We start from the raw sequence: 19,798 nt of genomic DNA, 5'->3' as shown, positions 1-19,798 counted from the left end.
ACGTGTTCTGTCAGGAATCTTTACAAGAAAAATGCTATGACATTGCTCTTCACCTCAAGCAATGGCCTACCATGATGTTTATCCGACTAAGAATATGTAGTTTATTTCTACTGCTCGTAATGTGCATCAGTCTCTTGTGTACTTTGCGATACAATTTAGTAAGATAACAAATGCATACTGTACATGTGCCTTCTTATCATGATAAACTTGCTTGGCTTCTCCACATGCCTTCTTTCCTCTGCAAAGAACATTATGCTCTCAAAAAGACTTATTGTGCACCACAACCATTTTCGAGAAAAATCACGTCTTGCAGAGATATGGAATATCTTTATCTTAATACCTGGGGACTTCCAAAGTTAATACCCAGAGCTCTTCCTCCTATGGGGGACTTTATTTGTGAGGTGGTGGGGCCCAAGATAGTCTTAAATTAGCTGGACTGGGCCACTCAAGTGGGAGTAATGCCCTTCAGCTGCGGAAGACACTTTAATATTCCATAAGTGTTACATATAGAAGATATACAGTTATGTTTTTTGGTTTCTTATGATCTCTAGATCTTCACATTCATGGTACTGAGGTTCTTCTTGTAGCAGCCACACATCTGCAGGCAAAGTTCTGAGCTTTTGCATTGGGAAATAATGGATGGAAGTGTCATTAAACACATCATTGTACTGGCAGCTTTCCGGAAATGGAGTTTCTTCAACAATTTGTAAACCCTATTGTAAAAAAGGAAGGACAGATTATATCTGCTCAGTTCCATAGTGTACCCGCCATTAACAGGCATATAAGATGCCAAGTGCTTTTTCTGGGTCATCTGCTGTGCAATGCACTACTACCTAATTCCATAAACAAACCAAAAACCATCAGGAGATATTATTCAGACATAAAACCTTCTATATCATTTTCTAAGGGTAGTAAGCATTATTCTTGTCATCCTACCTGATGGATATACATGTAGTCTCTCTGTAAGATTCTGGACAATAATCTACAATACAAAAGAGTAAAAAAAAGATAAAACACATTTCATAATTTCAGTCCATACATATTTCCTAAATTGGTTATATGCTGTGTTAAAATGCATCAATTTTTGCCTGAAGATACAAAATTAACAATTAACAATTAACATTAAAATATACTAGTACAGAAGGAGAAGAGAGTTGTGCGATTATTATTGTACGTTTCAGATGGTTAGTCCGGAAATTATTATTTTGATACCATGTGCAGTTTTTAATAATTTACCTTTCTTCGATGCTTTTGAAACTATTGCCAATGATGATCATGTTGGACAAAGCCTCCTGTGACCAATTGCACCAGAGCAGATTGTTATATAGGGCCTTACCACAATGCAGCATATAGAACACAGTGGGTTTATGGACCACACGTTTCCCCTCCTAAAAACAGGATGTAGCGAGACAAGTATGAGCAGCATTCTTACAAACTCACAATAAATCTGTAAACTGTTTTAGAAGTCTATATTTGAATGTAGAGTTTTAAATATTTTTTGAAATATTCTATTTAAACAGTTTTTTTTTTACCCACTGACTTTAGCAAAGGCATTTAACACCGTGCTTTTATTTTATTTATGTACTTAGCTAAGTAGTGCAAACACAATGAAAAGACTGTTTTGTAGACTTGCACGTAGTGCGTTCGGATTCATAAGAATTTCAATTTTAATGAAAGTTTATGTTCGAAAAGTGACCACTAACAAAAGAAAATGAAGCAGAGTGAAATATCGTTTGTTGTTTTTCGTTCACTTTACTTTTCTTGTTCATATTTATTCTTTCTTTCTCTGTTTCTGCCTTTGTCTTATTCGTCCGCTTCCCCATGAAGCGAAAGGGCAGAGCCTCTGGGCACACCCTTTCCCACGATTGGAGGGAAGGAGAAGAGGCTGTCCCTGTGGCTCTGCACCTTTTGTGGGAGTGCCCCAAGAGGCAACAACAATGTAGACAGATTTGCAGGGAAAAGGATATGGGGACATGAAAGTGGTCAGTGGAGAAGGTAGGGAGATATTGAGAGAGTGAGCATGAGAGAATGAATGAGGATAACAACAAATTTAGTTTGAATGGAAAAAGGCCTTCAGAATTTTGTCCGAAATTTTGTCGGGAAAAGAATGGAACAAAAACGAAGGGAAACATTTGTTTTTGGTCTAGTCTTTAGCTTTAGCTTATCTGCCCCAAGAGGGAAAAATGGGTCTTGGTGCATAAATGGTAAGATGTTGTATGTAATTTCCTTGGACAAGTACTACATCACACTATTTAAGTACTATTTATTTACTAAGTGAAATAAAAAAAAATGTTCTACTTACTTCATTGTCTAAAAGGACAGTCAAACCAAGCTGCTGAAGTACAGATACTTCCATTTGAGAAAATAAAGGATCAAAAACATAAGACTGGCTTCTTGGAATCTAATTAAAAACAAACAGAAAATTCATCAAAAGTGTGTCTTACAGTTGGGATCTCTAAGAACATTTTGCTTTCTTTCCATGTGCCACCTCTTATTTAAAGGGACAGTTTAGTGTCCCTGACAAGCCCACCATAGAAGAACGCATATTAAAGTACTATGTGAGTTATCAAGTGCATATGATATCAAGTGCTTCTCTAAGCAAACAATGGGGTTTCCTTTAGACTTATTCTATAGTAAACAGATTATTTGTGTATTTTTTACCTTAAACTGTTCCAGGAACAAAAGTAAAAAAGCCAGCTGGTGCCGAGATATTATACAGGAACTGAAGTTTCCAAGGCCATAACACACACAGTCAAAACTCTGGATGACTCCTTCCTGGATAATGTCAGGAGACAGGCTGCACACTACACCTCGGTTGGAATCATATTCTTCAGAAGCCAAAGGTGGTACACGCTGAACACACTCTAAAGGAAGTAAGGTTTAAAAATGAAACTTGCAGGACTTTGCTAATAGTTATAACTTTTTGAACAATTCAAGTGTTCTTTTTTTATATGCTATCTATACTTTATAACACTAGAGGGCAGCACGAAACAGACGTTAACAACTAAGATCACACAGCTATATACTAAGTATCCAAAATCCATTCCATATTTTCAAAGAGAGATAATAAAAAGCATACTTAACCATTTAAAATAGGTTTTACATCCTACTTTACATTCGGAGCAAACACCTCCCATATTCTTAGAAAAGTTAAATACAGAGTAACTTCGGTTTAAATGAGGGGGCAGGAATGAATATATATATCCAAAAAGAAACATTCTACAGCATCTGCGAAATCTTACATTTATTTTCAATTTTCATTCATATAAAAACTGTAATACATTTTATATGGAGGCTTTCACTTTGTGGGACAGGGTACAGTGCTCCTGATTTATCATACATGCTATGAAGTCCGTCTGAAAGAGAAGCTGACAGACCGGAAACATTAATCTCCCCTACAAACATCCATGTTAGTGAATACACCACCAAAGCCTGGTTCTAGTTTAGAAATGTTTCCCATCTGTCCTCGCCGTCAACCCTGTACACCATAAATCTGCTAATTTCAAATACTTCAGAAAAAGAATATAAACTAAGGCAAACACGGTATAAAATCATGTTTGTGTTAAGCCAGACCACAATATCACAAATTCATTCAGTTCTTTATAACAATCAGAACTATGTCACCACAGTAACAATACTTAAAATGCATTGTGGGACTTTCAATCTCTTAACTTATGTTTTTACTTTATAAAAAGATCTAAAACAAAACGGCACAAATAGAATCTTTAATTAACTTACCTTTTTTTTCTTCTGTTGTTATAATTATATTCTCATAATTGATTCAGCTTTATTACATGTATTTTTAGCAGCTCATACCATACAAGAAAAGATGGAAAAACCACACAAACTGGTCATCTTTGTACTCACCTTGACAAGTCTTCCAAAATTCAGACAGTCGCAGGTCCTCCCTGTTGTAGATGGCACAGAATATGGTTTCATTTGATAAGTAAAACATTTCATGTTAAAACATAAAAAAGCCCCAGTGGCCAAGACTCTGTATGTTACTTTGTTTCCATGTCATAAATATGTACACTTTGCTTGTTATGCAGCGCTATGCAATCTGTTCAGACGTTATAAGCAGTAATAACAAAATTTAAATAAACATATGCCATTGCCTGTTTATATAGCTAATATGTTCCATGATTTCATAAACCCAAATAACCTTCCCTGTGGTTATAATTGGTCTGGTGCTCTGAGGGGTCTCTGTGGTGAGCAGATTTTTGGTTCTAGATTTATAGCCAAGGTACTAGAACGCACCTTGGCTACAACTTTTACTTTACTGGGAAGTCGGTAAATAACTGGAACAGCTTCACGGCAGAAGCGGTAGAGGCTAATATTGAAAGACAATTGAATAAATATGCATGGGATTGGCATTTGCTATCCTAAATCTAAGACAAGAACAATAACTGATTGTTTGAGTCTTTAAAGCAGAAAAAGAAACAGTGAGATTAAATGGGCAAGATGGATCTTATCTGCTGTCAAATGATATGTTTCTAACCACTGGTGGATTGGGGACTGCCAACCACTTTTGGAGTATTTTTTACAGTTATCATGTTAAGCTCTGTAACATTGCAGGTAACATGTCATATGAAAATTGACTGAGCTGTGGTAGCAAATGTGTTCCTTAAGTAACCTGAAAACAATTAAAATATGAAAGTCTCCAGCGGCAAAATGGTAAATGCCCTTATCTATGCAATGGTATTAAAAAGTCCTTGTAAACCCAAAGGAATATTGAAAGGTGTCACTTTTCATGAGAGGGGAGATGGCATTATTTCTGTTATCATTCCTGAGACAAATCAATGATAGTTAATGACAGCCCTAGGGGCTGCTGGCAATGAGTATACTCACATTGTGGAATACAGTTTCTGAATCACGTTTTTCCTCTCTTGAACTGTATCACAAAGATATATTTCTGTCTTCAAAACGGTCTGCTCTTTTGGATTCACTTTTTGATTTTTTGTTGATTTTTTCTTTCTGACCACTTGCCATTCAGCCTGTTCCATCCTGCAAGAACACAGAAGTTAAATATATGGATTCTACAACCACAAGAGAAGTGATCTAGGCTATAAGTAACAATAGTAATGTTATGTGAGCAAAAACAAACAAAAAAACAGTATTGATGTTTATTTACACTGGGAATAAACTTTATTCACACTAGGGCTCAGCAAAATTGGGTTTATTCAATTCACTTTACATAAAAAGAAGAGGCAACCCTAGCGACCTTCTGCTGCAGGAAGAGCTGGGATGGCCCTGCATAATGCATAGTTAAATCAATGACAAAGTGTAATTCTCAAAGTCAAAATCAAATGTACCCTTTTATTTTGTTTGGGGGGGGGTTCCCCCTACTAAATTATACGATATTTAAATGAGAAAAGCACTTATTCTCCTAAAAAAAAATAAAACAATATTTGGTTTGTATGGATGAAATAAATGAATTTAAGTTACAGTTAACCCCTTGCGTCCTGAAGAGTAAAATAGCATAAAATGCCTGCCTCCTTTAGGGGTGACTGTACCAGTTTATCTTAGTCTGTTTGTTCTAGTTTTGGCGCACCCCTTGAATACACGTATAGAAAGAAGTGCTGCACAACTTTATTAATAATAATAAAGCTAATATTACCTGGAACAAACCAAAAAAGCATTTTTCTTATGAGTATATGAAAAAGTGAGACTTGTTCTAGGTGTGCGGTTGAGACGTTGCTATGGGGGAAGGTGGTTTATCTTGCCTTTTTATGTAACTTAGTGGCCAATGATATGTACTTATATTATTCAAGTTGTACTGTTTATATGTTTAACTGGGTAAGGCATATAGAACGGGAATACTGTATTTTATTTAGAGACTGTAATATATAAAACCAGAAAAGAGGGACATATAAGGAGGAAAGAGGGATTTGGAAGCCGATTAGGGACTGTCCCTCCTGACGTGGGACGTTTGGGAGGTTAGGATAAGACAGCAAAGGAAAATGATTCCATTACTGACCTCTCAGAGGATTTATCGCTCATAAAAGTCTATTTCAACCGGGCCCGGAGCTCTATTTACTTATCGGTTCCAAAAGAATTCTCACATGGTCGTTTTTGTGCGCTTTAAATACTTCCGAGGCGCTGTATGCGTTCCACGCCTCTATTCCACGTACTTGTATTTTTTTAAATAAAATAAAAAAAATAACTTGGAAAGCTTTATTACCCCACGAGCATTCGCATGCCTTACGTCATCGGTGGCAGACGTACGTATATTTCATGCGCTCTTTGTTTTGAATGTGCGAAAGGCGGAAGTAGGTAGTTTCGCTTATCAGCTGCAAAGACAGGTACGGCAGTGACGTGTTAACCTCCATGGTAGGAGGCACGGCCAATACTCAACCAGCGGGTAATCATACCGTATGTTACCCACGTGGGTGCTAGTGTTATACATGTATACAGTGCTGTATACAATGCCTTTGAAGCGAGTATGTGTTTACTGAGTGGGAGAGGGATCAGTAACACTAAATGTTTACCCGATGAGCAGCTATGAGGATCTTCTTTAGCTATATTCTCCCCTTCTCCATCAAGTACTTCATATAAAGTAGTGTTTCCTCAAAAAAACATCTTGCCATCCTGTTTTTTTTTTGTTTTCATATTGGTATTACATTTATGTTGCTGCATGTATATATGTGTGTATGTATATAATATATATATATATATATATATATATATATATATATATATATATATATAACTGTTCAGTGCATTAAAGGGAACTATTTGTTTCTATGATTGCTCCAGTCTTATAGCGACAAGCCAGACTCAGCATATATTGTTTTGTATCTAAATATGTCGTCTAGGGGTTTATTCACTAAGTTGTGTTTCGTCTCCTTACTGTCACCCTACATTATGAAGGGGAGCTTCTGCTGCAGGAAGAACTTGTTGGCCCTGTATAATGTATAGTTTTAAATCAGTGCGATTTCTTTGAAACCTCCCCGCTCATTGGATAATTCAGCCCTTCTTACTAAAGAAATGTGCCCGTGTCTGCCCTTCAGAATGAATAGTAAAGTGAGGGAGTTCAAACCACAACTCCAAGTAGCCAGGCTGTGTAGGGTCAGTTTATTTAGATATACTGCACGTAACTAAACACAATGAACACAATTCAGCATGTGCTGTATATGTTACTCTATTTAGGTACACATGCGCCACCTAGTGGATAAAATCAGACACTACATACATTGGCAGAAATATGTGGGGGGAGGGTAACTATCACGAGAAATGTCTTGTGATTGTTTTGTGATCCTCTTCTTGTTTCTGACCTCACTCGCAAGAAGCAATTGCATTTAGGAAATACATTTGACAAAGGATTTCTTTTGGACAATTTAAGTAGGTAATGTCTTTTATAGCAACTGACTTGGTATATGTCTGATCTATTACCATAGTTTCTATATAAATCATCATCAACTGTCTCTCTCTCACTCTTTCTTTTTCACTCCCTTTCTTCTTTGCGCTCTCTCTCTCTCTCTCGGTAGGCACCATTGTGCCATGATTATCACCTGACAAAGTGACAAACTAATGTTGATGTAGTTATGTGCTTGTGTAACACATAAGAGGAATGTATTTGCTGCACATGTAGCACTAAAATAGTTTGAAGCCATTACCAAGATGAAAATGTTGGCGAATAAGTGTTTCCCCTCCACTTCTTTGCTCTGCAAGGTGTGGCTATCTGCTAAATTATTATTGCCATTATCAAATTAAGAATTAACTTTATAATCCCTACATTATCTTTCTTGCCAACAAAACCCGTGAACAATGACCGATAATTTAAAATGCACATGTTTTATGTTTATGGTAACCATTACCACTGACGTGTTTATTCTTGTTTTGTATTGTGTTAAGTTTTCCAGGTGATTGCGTAACAAGGATGAAGTTGCTGTGAGGCTATACATCAGCTATAAAAATGAATCCTCAATAAGGACTTTATGGATGTGATATTTTCGGAGAGATTCACAGTGTGGTAATCCCATGGCATCTGCAGCTTCTGCTGAGCTCAGACCATCATCATGGTATGTCTTCGTGCTACGTAAATACTTTTTTCCACATGGCCAATGTTTGTCGCAAAAAAAAAAGAACTATTTAATTATTCTTTTTATTATTTATTTTGTTTTTAAATAATTGCATTAACTGGCGAGAGTAATTTCAGCGTATTCTTTGTCCAACAGTAATTTTCTTATCAGTGCACATTCATCCAAAGCATATAAGACCCAGAGGTTTCTTGAGTAGGGACTGCTCTTATCCACCATTTATTATATATAATGGTAGGTGCCTGCATATAACGCTAATGGTAGATGACTTCATTAGCCCCTTTTTTGCAGACCAAATATTCCCATTTTTAGGTTGTGCTGAAGTTAGATCTTCAAGTCGTATTCACTGCTATATTATTAGAAGGTGGAATTGTTTTTAATTTATAAAATTATTTGGTTTTCCTCACTTAACCGCTCGCATAAAACATTATAATGAGATTGTCTATGTAGTATCAATGAAATGCTTATTATTTTAATACTTGTGGTGTTACATTTGATTTACCGTGCTTGTTGTTAGATGTATTTGTTATATATAGCAAACAACGCTAATTGTTAAAAAGTTTTATGTTTTAATATTTTTGGCAATAATCACTAACCTAATTTCAGGGGTATTCCCTTTGTATGAGTGATTGGGTTGATCCAAAGTCTCGTAGGACTTTACCTTTAATATTGCTGCCACTTTACAGCTAGATGCATTACTTTCTTTTGTTAAGACATCTATATGTTCTTTGGATTGTGCATTCACTGGAATGCGCGACGCGACAAACTAATGGCTTAATCGTATACTAGCTAGCAAATGGTGAAATTCGGTATATTCAAGCCAATTGCGCAACATAAAACAAATGAGAAAACACAATATGTGGTGGTATTTTGTGGAACAGACAACAGAATGTTAATAATTTCGTCCCCTCAATGCAACAAATGATATAGTCTGCTCAGTTTCAGAATTTTTTGCCCCAGAGTTTTTCCTGTTCTTTTGAACTTTTGAAACCTGTTTAAATATTTTTCTTTTCTAGGTTGAACTATTTTTTTCTCTACGATGGTTCAAAAGTTAAGGGGGAAAGTGATCGCACTAGAGCTGGAATTAATTATTTTCACCCTCCACAGGTAAAAAAAAAAAAAAAAAAAGGATCTACCGTTAAATAAGTGACTAAAACTGTAATTTGAAAAATCCTTTGTGCACCAGACTATTATTTCAAATGTAAAGCCTCCATGGCCTTATATGCAGTGGCTCAAGTCTTGCATGAGGTGGACGAGTCTTGCTTGTGTGCCTCTACAGAGGTCCTTGTAGTCATTTTGAAGACTTAAACTCACATTTTCTCAAACCACTTCTTCTTGACTTGCTTATTACTCTTATACTGGTATTTGTTTTAAATATAACCCCTTGACCTCTATATTGTAGACCATCATCGACCAGCAAGAGTTACTGTGTGGCCAAATCGCAGGCGTTGTCCGTTGCATGACTGAGATCACCAACTCTCCCCCCAGACTTATGCGACTGAGGAAACTGAAATTTGCTATTCAGGTGCACGGGGACTACCTGTGGGTAAGTGTTTTACTGGCTGCTGCCATTACGTAATATAGATATGTCCTTCACGTCCTCGTTTTTGTTTTACAATGTCATCTTTTCTATTCAAGGCTCTCGGATGTTCTGTAGACATCAGTGACATCAGCTGCAAACGCTATTTGGAGGATCTAATTGGCCTTTTCCGGTTTTATAATGGACCTTTATGGAGAGCTTACAGGGTACTTAATATCAGAGTTGGCTAGTAATGTGGTATATTATAATATATATTATAATATAGTGCTGGTTACAAACCAAATGAGTGACGAGAACTTGTGATATTTTGCATTCTGGTTTGAATTTAGCTGCTTTAGTGTGTGTGTGGCCCTCAAATGTTTACATAAGATTGGTAAACTGTCCTAGAAACCCAGATGTACAAGAAAACATGGTGACTTGAACTGTAACGGGTTTTTATTCAGTTACATTTTGATTCTCTGCAAAGAAATGTAAAGTTTTTACAAAAAATGCAGTAAAAGGAGCCAGACGAGTAATTTTTATATATTATTTAACATATTAGTATAGGTCAAAAGTACTCAGAGGGTGGGTGTTATATTACTTCATATGTAAAAATATTAATATGCTTTTAACTAGCCCCTGCGTAACATGATCCTTTATCGCATATATTATATTATGTTTTAGATGGATATACATATCTGCATTACGCATTATTTTAGAAAAACTTATTTTGTTGTTCTGCTTGTAAAATCTCTTATGTCTGTTCAATGTTCCTTGCCACTGTGGCATATTGCATTACTGGAAGGCAGTTTGCGTGTAGTAAAAAATGAGTCCATACGTTTTAACCATTGCCTCCCCAGATATATCCTCACAGCGACTTAAGCGAGGAATGGAACATTTACATAGACCACATTCAGAGCAACACCACTGACCTGCACAGAATCTTCAACTCTTTGATTCACGTAGACAAAACCAAGGTATGACCACGTATCCTCTGTGAAGCAAACACTGTCCGATTTACTCCACTGCACACGCTGTACTTCGGTCCGAACGTGGGAAGCTAGTATACGACAGTCCTTTACTTCATTATCTCATTAATTAACACAACTACATTTTACTAATGTGCTACTTTTATGGAATTTCCCTGTTAGAACCTCATTGGCTGTTATGCAAACAATGCAGGGTTTTGAGAGGGTAGTAGATAAGTGGAATAGCCTAGCAGAAGTGGTAGCGGTTAACACCGCAAAGTGATTTAACCTTGCGTTGGATAGGCATAAAGCTATCCTGAATTTAAGACAAGACCAAGGACTCATTAAGTTTGAAGTCTTTACATCAGGAAAAATGGGCAAACTAGATGGGCCGTGTGGTTCTCATTGGCGGTCAAATTCTATGTCAAAAATGGAAATATGTATACACACTTCTGAATGTCAGATATGTTTTCATTATTATATTTTTGACGCATAAGTAGTATACAGTATATATACCTTTTTCTGTTGTTTTTTCTTGTTTTCAGGTAGATCCATTACTTTTGTTAAAGGCAACACTTATTTTGCAAACCTGTCAACGCTTTCCTCATGTACTTGCTGGTTGTATTTTGTATAAAAATCGGTAAGTTTGCCAGAAGATTTTTTTTTTTCATTAATGTCTCTAAATGTGTTTTCATACCCATTTTGTTTAGTGGTTATGTGAAAGCTGTCATCTGCAGGTTCAGTGTCACTCTGTAAAAGGGCACCTCATTCAGTAAAGATAGAGTTTTCGACCTCTGTGTCAGTGAGTTGCCAAGTAGCCCCATGGAGAAGTGGCTGGTCTATCCCAGCAAGCCACGCAGCATCCCTGCAGGTGATCGTACAAGGGTTTTGACAATTGTCATCAACCCCCCCTAAAATAAAAAAAAAGTAAAAATAGGAACACGATGAACGTTGATATGGATTTCTGGCCGCTGCTGTTAATTTACAGTTCGGAGTTGATGGATGAGGTTGTGGTCTGTACCCAGCACTGTTACAGCAGCTCTCACAGCACGTATTTTGATTTATTATTGAGTGTCTGAAGCTTGTGGCCATATTCTTGGCCATCTGCACACCCCAAAGGGAACTTTTTGTACAACACGTCCTTAAAGTGATCTCACAGTTTATCTTAAATTCAATATATATTTATAACTTTATTCTTGTTGTTATCAGATTTTAACTAGTCTTTATATGCATCGTCTGTGTTCCTTGTTAGAAAGTAAATATACCAAAGCTTCTGCCTCCGGTTTAACACTTTTGTAACCCGCATTCCCATTCTAAAACATGGACACCAGGCATGTGATCATGACATTTTGCCACTAAGCTGTTTCCCCATAATTAGACTGCTCTGAATGCTGTAAGCTTGAGCGGTCCCAGCTGGATGTACCGACTTGTTATGTTCACTTTGATAATCTCTACAACTATCTAGTTTCAAATCACATTTTTGTAATGCTTCTTTTCTGTTTTCTGGCTAATCCCTTGTCATCCTTCCACATTAGTATTAGCCTTTTTTAAACTCTTTACCATGCGCTCAAGTTTCACCTTCATGCTTTTTTCTTCCGTGAAAACATGTGGTCTCAAGTATTTACCTTTTCATTAACTCTAGGATAGTGAGTACACAGCTGCCCCCCACGCTTACATCCAAGATTCTAATTCAGAGGATTGGCTACGTCCGAAGGGTGAGTATTAAACAGATTTGTTTAAAAGCTCAGCTATTAAGCTATTATTAACCCACAGAACATCAAAATAATACACTCTTTTATAACCTCTTCCCGTGTATTACATTTACAGCTCTCTATGCTAAATTAGCCTGTGTGCTATTGCTTCCAGATAATTTATTATTTTTTTTTAATAGAATTAATAATTATAAAATTAAAAAAGTAAACGTTCAAAAATAACCAAAAAGCAGTGTGGTATGTTAAATTGACATACATAACTTGCACACTAGGGGTTAAGTCAAGCAACATATATTTAGGGTGTCACCTTATATTAATCTTAATTAAGTTCACGTATTAAAATACAGAACACAATTAAACTGTACCATTTTTTATGTATTTTAATTTTATGATGCCCGAGGTGCAAGTGCATCCATTTCTCATAAAGAAGCAGAAGGGATAAAAGTGTTCAGAGGAACTGTAGTATATCACCAGACCAATCTTCATATTTAGGACCACACTCCCCAAAAGAAAATGCAGCCCCCCTGCGGGAGTGATGAATCTTCTTGGCCTCTCTTGAACAGAGGAACCTCTGAAGTATTCAAGGAGATTCAAGAGTACTGAAGGCCAACCAAAAGAATCAATTCTTTGGTGTTCCAGCTCCACTGAGGTCTTTTTAGTTCCTGAAGAAAAAGGTCCATCAAGATACATATTTTTCAGTTAAAAAGTCATAAAAAAACAGACATGCAACCCCCCCAAAAAAAATGAGAACACACAAGAAAAATGTTATACTTATTAATATGACAGTTGGTTAGGGGAATACTATCGCAGGGCACTGTATATTTAGGTGGTACTCCCCATCGTGCATTTGAATATGTTTTACAAAGAGTGGCATTGCCAGGTTCAAAGTGCAGAAAGCCTCATAATGAAATCTCCCATCCTTTTTATCTTGGTAACGTCTTCACATCTTTGATGTGTATTTCACGGCTAATGGAATTACCACCCTTTCATTTGCATCTCCTTTCTTGTCATTGTGCTGTTTTCTCTTTGGGCTTTGTGCGCTCTCTATAAATCTGATCACCTCATTACTGGCCTATATCCGTGATTACTGAGCCACCTTCAGAGAGGCATTGTTCTAAACTGAAAACAACATTTGGGACATCTCTGTGCAGTTTCATTGTTGCCCTATTCAATTAGTTTAGAAAGAGTAATCCCATCAACCTTTTTGGCAAGCCATGTGGCTGTGTACATCTCAACTCAAACAGTGGCACAAAAAATGCATGAAAGAACATTGAGATAGCAGCAGTATTTCGTTTGCTTTGATATCACTCAATAATACATTTTTAACAGTAGCCAATGCAAAAATTTTACACGCTAATATTAGTGGTTCTTCAACAAAGAACTTTCAGGACTCATGGGTCGAATGCAAATGATAACCATGCAGACCTGGTGTGGCTTATTTTGTGTGTTTTGTTTTTCCGCTTAATGTTTTTGCTGCAATATAATTTATTTCCGTTCTTTTTTTCAGCCACCTTCAGTCGCCAGTTTCCAAAGTAGCGGTAAGATCATAGCTTATGCAAGTATCTTGTTAATCCATTTGCACATTAAAGGAAGGCTATGCAAGGATTTAAAACAAATAATAACTTTTAAAATGCTTTTTCAGGGGGTAATTTCTAAATTCGTATTTGTGTTCAACAGTTTAGGTTGATGCCAAACCTTGTCATGAGATAAGATAATATGTTCTACGCCCCAAAATATATATGTGCTGTTATGTCATAATTATAGAATTTAATCTGTCATCACTGCTTTGCAACTTTCATGTCCAGTGTAGGTCTTTTGAGGCTGGGTTAGACACATTATAGATAATGATTTTCTACAACATTTGGAAAACTACATAAAAGCATCGTGGTTTACATTGTAAAAGTTGTCAGAAACAAACGAATGGTCTAGAACATGTAGAGCCTCGAGGAAAGAGATAAACAGAAACAAAATAAATGAAGTGATTAATATACAGGAGGGAAGTTATTTCGAAAGCTGTGGTGTGTGTGCATGTAATGTAATTTTACCATGAGGATAGTTAATAAATTGAAACTGCCCTTCAGCATAAGTGGTAGAGGTTAACACGTATCTTATGCTTCTCTGTATCCCATTTCCTCTAGTCTGTCAATTCCAGTTTAGTCTAGCCCCTTAAAAAATAAAAAATAAAAAAAATATATATATATATAATATATTAAAAATTCATAGAAGGATCTTAAGCTGTAGGGGCATAAGGCTATTCTGCACATAAGACAATGCAAATGACTGAGTCATGTTAGAGTTCTTGAATGGACTATGATGTAGCAGGATACTAGCATTCTCGAAGTGTTCACTGCTCCTTACAATGACCGGCTGTTTTGTTATCAGATCCCGTTTTGCCAGATAATGTCTGCATGCTCCCTGTATACATAATGGAGAAGGAAGCAGTTGCGCTTCGCCAATACCCTACCCAGTGGATGACGAGGTAATGCAGGCAGATCACCCCTGTCACCATCCTATTCTCCTCATTACAGGATTTCAATTAATATGGTGTCCCTTTGGTACTAGAATGCTTCTATCTGAATAAACAAAGCAAACGGCTCCAGCAAAAGTTAAAATATTATATGATGTAGGAGTTACATAGTGGTGCATATGCAATTTCCCTGATCAGTCTGTTGAAAAAGGGGTTCGAATTCTCTCTTCTTTGTCCCTCATTCTTGTAGCCAGTCAGACACCCATGTTCCTGCTCATGTGATCAGTACGTTATTGTTTACTCACAAATTCTACAATATATTCTTGTGGGTGCCCTGTTTAATCAGTTAAATGTGATATTGCAGTTGTTTACGTGCACACATATTGCTAATATGTATCGTGTGGTCATAGGTTACCTACTTCTTCAAGAAAGACTTCAAGTGCCTCTCATTGTCTCAGTGAAGAAGGACACAATAATCAGTCTAATGGCTCTGACGACATGGCACTAGAGAAGGAAAGAGGGAAGGTGGCTTCTCAAAAGTCCGAATTTTCAGCAGAACCAGCTTTGGCTTGTGTCACAAGGCAAGAGTTGGATACTGGAGGTGTGCCTCTAGAAGAGTCGTTAGTCGGGCCTTTGCCAGACACTCCTTTACGAAGTTCATCATTGAACGCTTTAAGTAAATGTGATCCTGCCGATGAAGTTGATCAAGTTACCTTAACTGAGGACAGTCCTCCGAAGGTTTTCCCCGATGATACCTCTGATAATTTGTTACTCCAAGCTTTGGAGCAGAATGAAGGTCTACCCATTACCGAGAGTGATTATGAAATAAGAAGTGAGCGTCAGTCCACTGGGAGTTTTGTAACATGCGATTCCACAACAGAATTAAAGAAAGGCAGCCAAGGTTCTTTGTGCTCTAGCATGGACATCAGTGAAGACAGCTACCATCAATTTGCTGCCATGTGCCCAGATATCTCTTATACGATCACTCCTGAAAAACAGTTAGAATGTGACTATAACACACGATTTAAAGATAATATTAGTGATTTAACAGATGCTACAGATGCAGAATCAGAATCCAATGAGAAGGATACCAGAACCTCAGAACTAATACCTCCCTCCTCAGAAAGCACTAATGTTAATCTCACCGCTAAGGCATCCAGCATCACAGATTGGACGCTAACCCTTGACCCTTCCCCTTCAGCTAGCAGTGCCAAACTGGTACAGATGGTTTTATACGTCCACAATATTAAAGGCTTGGTGCTTTCTCTAATGGCAGAATGGCCTTTCAAGTACAACAAAGAATCCATTCAGGATGTGGTAAGTCGAAACTTTTTTTTTAATAATCCCGCTCCTCGTTGTTGCATGCAACCCCTAAAATTCATTTCAGGTCTGACCACAATTCATCAGGCTGTTGCAGAAGTTGGCACCTAACAATGTATTTTTTTAGGGGTTCTGCCCTATGGTTAATGTAGCACAATGCCCCCGGCTCTCCCTTGTGCAGAGGGCTTCTGTAGTATTCTTGCTCCATGACATCTGGCTACTCTACTGCGAGGAAACCTCATACTTTATATCCTATAACCATTGTGCATGGAACAAAGACTGAGACTAACAAATCTCCCTTTTTTAATGTCTGTGTTTTTGGTTACCTTTAGTATGACAGCACCTTGGCTTCACTCAATGGACTGGAAGTTCATCTAAAAGAAACCATGCCTGCAGAAAATAACAATGTCGCAAAGACGGCCTACAGCTTCACTCATTATGACTCAATTCAGAATATTCTTACTGGTACTATTTGCATTGGATTCCCTTTTTACATTATGTTTATTTGTAGAGCAACACTAGGTTCTGTAGCAATAATAACATATACATATGTTGTATATAAAGGGTCCTGCTCTTGCAAGTTTATGATCTATAAAGAGGTTGAGGGGGGGGATAAATATATATCACCCACAGTCTTTGAAGTATCACTTGCGATTGTGGCTCTGACTGTATTAAAATTGAAGTTAAGGCAAATGCATATTTATGGCATTGTCTTATTTGTTTTATTACATACTGTGTATTTTCATGTTACACTAGGTGGCAGCAAATCAAATACTCTATCTTGGTTATTGCCAAATGTGGGAATTATATCTGATTCAATGAGGTTTTTTGTGTTTTTTTTTTTTATTTTTTTGTTCAGTTGTCCTTTAATGCGTTTCTCCCAGAGTGCCAAATAAATAAATACGTTAGTTTTCTTTTTCAGTTAATAGAAATATCATCTCCCCGTGTGAGTTAACACTTGTAAATGGCAGACAATTTCTTAAAAAAAAAAAAAAAATGAACCTTTTTGAACCATTGGTCTTTTATGAATCTCTGAAATTCACTTTTATTGTAAAAAGTGTATGTATATATATATATATATATATATATATATATATATATATATATATATATATATATATATATATATATATATATATATATAGCGGCGGATTATAATATCCGTTACGTTGTTTTTTGGTTCATGTCGGCATGTTTTCCTGACCAAATGTCTGTACTCATATTGTCACCCTCTTTTTCACCAGATAACCTGCCGTCTGTCTCAAACACACATGACCGGCTTTTCCTTCGAGCTGCTACCCTAATCCACTCTGACTTCAGTTGTCATCAATCTCTTCAGGAAATGACTGTAAGGTGAGTGCGTACTCCTAGAAAACCAATATTAAAGAAATAAAACTGACATTTCCTCAGTGACGTGACTAGTGATTTTTTCATTTTTTGGCTGTTCTTGGGAATGTTCTGTAGCTGGATCTGATTTATAACAGTTAATATTAAGCGTTTCTCCTTGTTTCTATTTGAAAGGCGTTCATGATTATATGGTGGTCATTGTGTTTAGAACTAGAGTGACTTATCCATTTTAAACATTACTGTAAACAGTATGTGTTAAATGTTACATTCAAAAGTTAAAAAAGTTCCAAAAGCTTTTAGTAAAATGGGTGTCATAGTCCCGGTGTAACTGTAGGAGGAGAATCTATTGTAAAGAACAAAGAAAAAAAAGGTGTTTATTTTTAATTAACAAAAATAATACAGAGTTTTGCTTTGGTCGTCTTTTTCTACGTCTAAGAGTGTTTCACGTTACATGATTTCACATTCTTTTCCCAAAGTCAAGAGCGCGGTCTCACTCGGGATCCTTTTAAGCGCTGATTAAGATCTCCTTGATCCTGTAACGAGATCAGCATCCTTCTACAGCAGCTGAAGCATTCACCGAAAGAAGAAACACATAAGCAAATAATTTGTTCAGCACATCTAGTCTGCCCATTCTTCTAGCGGTTGCAGTAAAAAAAACTCAACCTTTACTGGTACTTAATTTATGTAGTTAGTTTATTATGGTTTTAAAATATTATACTTATTATGCAAATGCACTTAAATAAAATTCTGACGTTTTCCTTTTGCTCTGGCAACCTTCCCAGAAACGCCTCGTCTGCCCTCTATGCCTGTCAGAGTGTGGTCCATCAAACGTACTTTCAGCAACTGGGGCCTCCGTTTAGGAATTCTGGGATTCCAGACCCGCAGGACACGGCCTTCCTTCTACCCGGCAGAGCAAAACAGAAACTCCTCAAGCACGGCTTTAACTTATTGTAACCCCCTGCCTCGTCTGCATGTATTATGGCTGCATGTCTATAGACTTTAAGGTATAGGGACCTACTGACTTGGCTGGAATATAAAAATCTATAAACATGGGGCTGGACTATCTATAAATCATCTGTGCTTCTTTTGTGCTGTTTATCCACAACAACAAAAAGTCTTGGTGGACTCTATAGTTATCTATTTTTTTTTTTTAATCGATGGACCAATTTGTGCCTTAAGTGCTTGTTCAAATGTCATCATTGCTGCTGTCATTAAAATAACAACATCATGAACGCTTTGTTTGGCGTTTAATGTCCAGGAGGCAGATTAAGGTATATGTGCATTCATCCATCTTTGCTTAAAGTGAAACTGTCACCGTTACAACTTTTAGGCATAACTAAGCTTTGTTCATTTTGGTTAGCCTGTGTATTGTTTGGGACACCTGAGATTGAGGCATTATTTCATCAAACATCTCCACCTCCTCCTCACCTGTCTTAACAAAGCATACCTGAACCAATCGGAAACTTAACAATTGGATTTGGATAAGTTCCTGGGAAAGGATAATCATGCAGGTCCCGAGAACATGGTAAACACATATGGTGCATGTGTTCTAATTCAAACGATAACATAACATGAAATCCTAAACCCCCCTTAAGCTGTGTTGGTGGACCCAGCGTCACAAATATATCCTTGTTTTTAAATGTAAATACTCATCTTTTGGAACATGTTTTTGAACGTGTGAAATTTCTGCTTATTGATGTGTGCTTTTTTTGCAACTTCTACACCAAAAAGCCTGGCTTTATTTGAGTATGTTTTGCCTGATGTCTCTGCAAGATGAGCTGAGAGGGTCCTTCGTAATGTAGAGTGAAGTCAGTGACCTGAAACGCAACTCACCTGAAAACTCCTCCTTTAGTGAATAAACCCCATGGTGAAGCAGTATTTAAGAGAAATAATAAGTTATTTGGCTGTGATGCTAACTTGATAAATAAGAATATAAAGTGAGCTTTTCCTGACAGAAGTGATCCGTTTCTCTTCTTTTAGGGGTTTGAAAATGCTCAGCTCTTGAACCCAGTCTCTTGTTTTATCTGTGGAGATATAGATTTTATCTCAGAATCGCAGAAGCTGGCATTTTCATAATTGGATTACATGATATACAAACATAAAAGCCACAAGTGTCACAAAATTATCAAACTTCTCCAAAATAACCCAATAAATCAAATGTTTTTATCTTCCCCAAAAACTAAACACTGTGTATGATTGTTGTACCTGATTGTCCATTACACAGCCTCAAAGAACTTTTGATTGCAAACTCCAAAAAAGTTAGCGCTCTCTGTCATTTTGATGTTACAGAGATGGACCATGTGTATGAAATAAATATAGGACATAGCTCATGATTGTAAAAAAAAAAAATAGTGTAAATGATTGATTTTAGGGATTTTTGTAAAAGTTTAAATATTAGATGTGTCATGGCAGAATTTATTATAACC

General features: G+C 36.8%; 2 protein-coding genes across 2 annotated transcripts; one reads left to right on the top strand and one right to left on the bottom strand.

Moving 5' to 3' along the window:
- Positions 1-332: 332 nt before the first annotated feature.
- On the bottom strand, positions 333-6,433 carry SRRD (SRR1 domain containing). The gene is made up of 8 exons (XM_053469522.1): positions 6,206-6,433; positions 4,849-5,004; positions 3,868-3,908; positions 2,662-2,864; positions 2,303-2,401; positions 1,237-1,388; positions 937-982; positions 333-713 (listed from the first exon to the last, which is right to left on the bottom strand). The coding sequence occupies exons 1-8, from the start codon at positions 6,208-6,210 to the stop codon at positions 522-524; spliced, it is 894 nt and encodes a 297-aa protein (XP_053325497.1). The 5' UTR covers positions 6,211-6,433; the 3' UTR covers positions 333-521.
- A 789-nt stretch (positions 6,434-7,222) lies between these two features.
- HPS4 (HPS4 biogenesis of lysosomal organelles complex 3 subunit 2) lies at positions 7,223-18,604 on the top strand. The gene is made up of 14 exons (XM_053469445.1): positions 7,223-7,350; positions 7,863-8,021; positions 9,056-9,146; positions 9,442-9,585; positions 9,678-9,785; positions 10,419-10,535; positions 11,072-11,166; positions 12,169-12,241; positions 13,746-13,776; positions 14,621-14,717; positions 15,116-16,022; positions 16,358-16,490; positions 17,270-17,378; positions 18,155-18,604. The coding sequence occupies exons 2-14, from the start codon at positions 7,981-7,983 to the stop codon at positions 18,324-18,326; spliced, it is 2,118 nt and encodes a 705-aa protein (XP_053325420.1). The 5' UTR covers positions 7,223-7,350; positions 7,863-7,980; the 3' UTR covers positions 18,327-18,604.
- The last annotated feature ends 1,194 nt before the right edge of the window (positions 18,605-19,798 follow it).

The sequence above is a fragment of the Spea bombifrons genome, chromosome 1 (genome assembly GCF_027358695.1).
Source record: "Spea bombifrons isolate aSpeBom1 chromosome 1, aSpeBom1.2.pri, whole genome shotgun sequence".
Lineage (NCBI taxonomy): Eukaryota > Metazoa > Chordata > Amphibia > Anura > Pelobatidae > Spea > Spea bombifrons.
This window is presented reverse-complemented; position numbering and strand designations above follow the sequence as displayed.